This window comes from Papaver somniferum, chromosome 8 (genome assembly GCF_003573695.1).
Source record: "Papaver somniferum cultivar HN1 chromosome 8, ASM357369v1, whole genome shotgun sequence".
Classification (NCBI taxonomy): domain Eukaryota; kingdom Viridiplantae; phylum Streptophyta; class Magnoliopsida; order Ranunculales; family Papaveraceae; genus Papaver; species Papaver somniferum.
In genome coordinates this window covers 151,713,431-151,719,536 of record NC_039365.1, presented here as the reverse complement: position 1 = coordinate 151,719,536, position 6,106 = coordinate 151,713,431, and the positions used below count along the sequence as shown (strand labels likewise).

Below are 6,106 nucleotides of genomic sequence, written 5' to 3'. Positions count from 1 at the left end.
TCATTTTTCACCATTCTGTCTCCCTGCCAGATCCTCTAACCTCCTACGTGAGAGTTAGGCTCGTTGGTCAATTGGGCCAACATCCGATGGTTAACCTCCGCGTGGACCGTGTCTCTCTCGCATTGCCAATTGCAGCCCTATCACTGGGTTCGGCTCAGTTGTCCACCACCACCAAAATATACTACTGTACGGGAAGAAAGTAGAAAAGAAAGATTCTGATAACTGGGAGGCAGGAGAAGTTTAATTGAAAGCATGAGGTATTGTGCAACCGCATCAGCAAATTGATAATTGTATAGTTGTAACCGAAAATCCTCTCAGAACACAAGAATAATTGCTGGTTAAGAGAGTCTAAGACCATTAGACAAGTGCGAATATCAATTGCATCAGATGGGTTCTCTTCCTGCTCCACCATTAAACCCATTATCATCACAAGAAATTCCAATGAAAAACAAAATTTGAAACATAAAAACTTTGGATTTTAATAAAATTCCTTCATGGATTTCTCTAAACAATTCCACTTCTTCTTCAATAGCTCAGAACAATCAAAAACAAAAAGGCCAAGCTGAGAATTTACATTTAGTTTCTCTAACTAAACAAGGGAAACTAAATGAAGCTTTTGAGTTTCTAAAACAAATGGATATAGAAGGTATTACAGTAAACACTCAATCATATGAATGTCTTTTTGAGACATGTGGAAACATGAAATCTTTTATCAAAAGGAAAGAAAATTCATAAAAGATTAGTCAAGTTTGTGAAAAACCCATCTGGGTTTGTTTGGAATTCTGTGTTGAAAATGTACTGTGAATGTGGGTGTTTTTTAGATGCCCGCAAAACTGTTTGATGAAATGCCAAAAAGGAATTCTTTTTCTTGGAATATAATTATATCTAGTTATGCTCAAAATGGGTTGTTTAGAGAAGCATTTGGGTTGTTATCAGTGATGTAGCCAGTTGAGAATAAGTTGGTTTATGCTAGTTTAATTCAGGAAATCTCGCGCCTGGAACTTGGGAAACAAGTACATTCTGTGGTGATTAAGAACAGGTTAACTCCTGATGCTTATATCGACACAGCACTTGCCAATATGTATGCTACGTGTGAGTGCTTAGATAGTTCTGTAGCTGTTTTTGACGGGATGAGTGAGAAGACTGTTGTGACTTGGACAGGTCTAATGGTGGGTTATACACAAGCTGAACAACATAAAGAAGCTTTGGCTTTGTTTGTTAGGATGAAGGAGGAAAATATTCAGTTGGATGAATATGCATATTCAACTGTTCTGAAAGTATGTTCTTTTCTGAATGATTATGATGCTGGCAGGCAAATTCACGGTTGTATTTTTAAATATGGCATAGACTCAGATGTTTCAGTCGGGACTCCATTGTTGGATTTCTATGTCAAATGCGGAAAACTTGATGATGCTTGTTTTGCTTTTAAGAGGATTTATCATCCAAATGATGTAACTTGGAGTTCCATCATCTCTGGGTACTCGCAATATGGAAAGTTTGAGGAGTGCATTGAAAGTTTCAAGAACTTGAGGTGTGAAGCTGATGTTTCGAATCCTTTTATATATACTAGTATCTTTAAAGTGTGTTCAGCACTTGCAGATTTGAATTTAGGTATGCAAGTACACGCTGATGCAATAAAGAGGTGTTCAATCTCTGAATTATATGGCGAGAGTGCTTTGATCACCATGTATTCAAGATCTGGGAGGTTAGATGATGCGCGAAATGTTTTTGATTCCGTAGATGATCCGGATACTGTGGCCTGGACTGCTATTATTTGCGGATGTTCTTATCATGGACATGCTTCAGAAGCTTTATATCTTTTTGGTAAGATGAGAAGTTGTGGGGTAAGGCCAAATTCTGTAACGTTTATAGGAGTTCTCACTGCATGTAGCCATTCAGGGTTAGTTTTTGAAGCAAGACAATATCTAGACTCTATGAGAAGTGAATTTGGTATTGATCCCACCATCGATCATTATAACTGTATGATTGACATTTACTCTAGAGCCGGGAATTTGGAAGATGCCCTGGAATTGGTAACTAGTATGCCATTTGAACCTAATGTTGCGAGCTGGAAGAGTTTACTGGGGGGATGTTGGAGTCATAGAAATGTAGAGATAGGAAAAATTGCATCGAGCAGTCTCCTTCAGCTGGATCCAGAAGATACTGCAGGTTGTGTTCTCATGTTTAATTTGTATGCTTCGGAAGGGATATGGGAAGAGTCAGCCCAAATCAGAAAGAAAATGAACGAAAAAAATCTGAAGAAGGATGTCAATTGCAGTTGGCTTACAATAAAGGGAAAGGTGCATCGATTCACTGTGGGTGATAGACACCATCCTCAAACAGAAGAGATCTACTCAAAGCTAGAGCAGTTGAACTCTTCCTGCTTGCACCACAACAGAAGTACTCTTGCAGATTTGAATTGTGATGGGTCATACCCTTTATCTGAGCAGAGAAAAGAACAGCTTCTTGATCACAGTGAGAGGCTCGCAATTGCATTCAGCCTAATTTCTTCTCCTAGAAATTCCCCTATATTGATCTTCAAAAACCTCTGTGCTTGCCCCGACTGCCATGATTTCTCAAAACAGGTTTCCAAGATTACTGAGCGTGAAATTGTTATCAGAGATTCTAGCAGATTCCACCATTTCAAGGATGGACAGTGTTCATGTAACGATTACTGGTGAAACCAGGTGGAATAAGTTTCTTCGGCATTGTAAGTTAATGTAACTTGTTTTAATTCTTACTTTCAGGACATTGTGTGCGACGTTGCTCTTATCTCATTTAGCTACATAAATATACTTTCTTAAAAATGCGTCAGATGAACTAGATACAGTACAATTTAAAACTCGATTCAGTGACCTTCGAATTATTTCTCAGTCAGTCTAACTCTGATTCAGACCTTGAATCAGCCAATGTCCACCTGACTGAATAAGGAGGTTACAAAACTTCCATTTTGTTATGCCAGAATTTCGGAGAATCAGCACAAAATGGGAAGGTGGAGGAGAGGATAGAATCATATTACAGATTTTCCGGTAGTTCTGGCGGGAACAAATAAAAAAAGGGCGCGAAACTCGAAACATTTTTACCCTTTCTTATCCCTACAAATACACAGCAAGCAAGAGTGAAGTCATAATCCCACCAACAAAAAGAAAAAAAAATGGATTCACCAGACGAAAATTCTATGGAGGAGGAGGATTCGTATGATTCATACGATTGGGAGAACCCACTGAATTCTGAAGAGGAAGAAGAAAGGTTTAACAGGAAACAAGAGACACGGGCAGATTATGAAGATAATTGGGAGATTGATGAGAATGATAATTTCGTTCCATGTAAAATCAAAAGGACTGAAGTTGAAAGAAAGAAGCATGAATATGATAAAAGGGTTTTGCTTTTTGATTTTTGGGAAAAGAATAAATATTTTCTACAGTTTGATATCATGTTAGATATACTTTCGAGATTAACTGCTGTTGAAATCTTAACCTGCAAACTTGTGTGCAAGACATGGCGTCGTGTTATCAGTCTTACCCAGTTCACGGATCTGCAAGCACGCCGTCACAACAGATTGTTTCTTCTAGATCAGCAACAGCAGCAGCAGGATCATCTTAATGGTGCTATGAGCAAGGTGAGTTTTCTTTTGTTAACAATGGAGAAAAGTAGCCCACTTTGCTATCTAGAAAATGATCAGATTAAGTATACTTATTTCCTAAAAAGGGTTAATCATCCATTGAGTAAGAAGAGGGCTAATACATGTGTGTTGGTTGGTTCATGCAACGGTTTGCTTTGTTTTTCTTTTGCTACTACACATAATGTTGATGATCCTGCTTCCATTTATAATCCTATTACTAGAGAGTTTTTATATCTTCCGAGGTTCGAAATTCCGTATGAGTTTCTTGAGGGTACTTATAAAGGTGGTAAATCTTACTTAAAATGTTTCATGGTGAATGGATTTGGGTACAATCCTCCTACTTGTGAGTACAAAGTTGTGAGGATTTTTTATGGTAACGAACAAGCCTTGGGGAGAGTTCAAGTCTACACTCTTGGTACTCGTAAACAATGGAGAAACAAAGGGGAAATTACTTATTCATTGTTTCGTCATGGTTATTGTCTATCAAGGGGTATGCATGTAGATGGGTTTCTTTACTGGTTGGAGAACAAAGATCGGAAGATTGTGGCTTTTGATTTAGGTGTTGAGGAGTTCAGCTTGCTCCCTGTGCCACCTTGTTATACCACCACTGGGCTTAACTCCTTCCAACTCCAAGTAATAGGAGGGCGCTTATGTGTTGTTAAGCAAACTTTAGGCGAAGGCATCGACATATGGTCGTTTAAGAAGGAGAACAGTGAATGGGAAAGCATGTTGAAACTAAAAATGGATGTGAGATGTCTTATGAATGTCTATTGGCCAATCACCCTTTTAAGGAATGGTGGAGTTCTGTTGCGGTTTAATAATGTTCTCATTCGTCATGACACGAAGACTGCAACTTCGAAAAAGTTTCTGGATCTCCATTCAGATATGCACAAGAAAAAAGTAGGTCCTTTGCCGTTGGTTGAAGCGATACCACACATCAACAGCTTTGTTTCGTTGAAAGCTCTAGACCTCAATACCAAGACAAGAAAGAAAAATGAATTTGATTCTGATTCTGACTAAAGGAGTATCACTGAATGTGACTAATTTATTGTTTGTGGTGTCAAGTTTTCTTTTCTAATTTATTATATCGTTTGAAACTGTATGATTTTCTCTAATTTACATTTTATTAGAAAATCAATGCACAATTTTTTTGTCTGAAATCTTCTGATTCTTTTATTTGTTGCTTACGTGCTCTGTCATAGTATACAACATTATCATGAATTCCAGTCTTCAACAATTTTCGCTGCTCATTAATGGTATGTAAGTACACTATACTTCTGCTACCTCAGTGCATTATTGTAAATCAGAACTTGATTCCTTAACTGCAATTCATATTTATAATTGACAATATTCATAATATTCCTTAACCAGTACACAGGTACTTTTGCGGATCAATTTGGGTGTTTGGATGAGGTACTTATAGTTAGTACCTAAGTTTGTAGTTAAATATTTTTCCAAGTTTATATTTTTTTTCCTTTTTATTGTGAAATATGAAAATTGATGGTTCATATAGTGTTCTTGAACTGAACTTGCAATCTGCTTGAACGGGTTAGCATGATAAACAACTGGTGTGAGTGGAAAGGAGGATGCAATCCTTGCAGAGCTCACCTAGAGTAGATCTTTATCGAAATGAAACTGTGAGATTTATGTCTGGTGTTTTATTTGCAGCTCAGTAGTCCTTGCATGTCTTTGTACTTGTTTCTTGTTTCCATAGCAGGTATCACAGGCAGAACTCATTAGTTGAAGTTGTAACAACTACTGTAGATTATTTTTGCAACTATTCTACTTAGTTTCTAATTATCTTGACATAACCGAAATTCGCTAGAGGGTTTTAAAACATGCCGTTTAGCAGGTTGCCACATGAATTCAACGTTGGACAATGAATTTGATATAGATGCAAAGTTATTTTCTGTCAGACATATCACTGTTGCCATAATTTTATATAATATTGCTCCATATTTGTTGCTAATTGTATTTATTTTAAGCTGTAAACTTTCTGCACTTGGCCTTCTCAGACAAGAATCATGGGGAGATTGCAAGCTTGATAGGCATTCCCGGAATAAGATAAGAACAAGATATACAAATAGTTCTAAGCTAGCTTCACTTTTCATATATGTGCAGAATAAATTGCTACCAAGTTGGGCCTTTCTGAAGGAGGATAATATATACCCAATAATACAGATTAATGATATCATCACTCGATGACTTTACAACTATAACACGGTGATATCGGAATTTACAACTTTTTATGCTTTGTCCTCGTGTTCGGCACTGACCGGGTGTATGCTTTTCATGATGTAGTTGCACCATAGTACTTGTATTCGCCAGTTTTGTTCTGACTCTTGTTCTCATCCCAATATCCCATCTACAGAATTGACTGATGCACTGCAAAAGTGAGTGTAAGCCAAGTGTAAAACTATACACAAACGAACAGATTGGGTATAAAGCCACTTGACAATATTATCAGGTAAAGCGCAAATTTGA

The 6,106-nt window shown here is 37.4% G+C and overlaps 1 protein-coding gene and 1 pseudogene across 1 annotated transcript; both read left to right on the top strand.

The window, feature by feature from the left end:
- The first annotated feature begins 244 nt into the window (after positions 1 to 244).
- Positions 245 to 2,702, top strand: LOC113303522 (annotated as a pseudogene).
- Positions 2,703 to 3,154: 452 nt separating this feature from the next.
- On the top strand, positions 3,155 to 4,642 carry LOC113306209 (F-box protein At3g07870-like). The gene has a single exon (XM_026555171.1). The coding sequence runs from the start codon at positions 3,155 to 3,157 to the stop codon at positions 4,640 to 4,642; it is 1,488 nt and encodes a 495-aa protein (XP_026410956.1).
- Positions 4,643 to 6,106: the final 1,464 nt, after the last annotated feature.

Coding starts and splice junctions, on each gene's coding strand:
- LOC113306209 (XM_026555171.1), top strand. CDS start 3,155: ATGGATTCACCAGACGAAAATTCTATGGAGGAGGAGGATTCGTATGAT.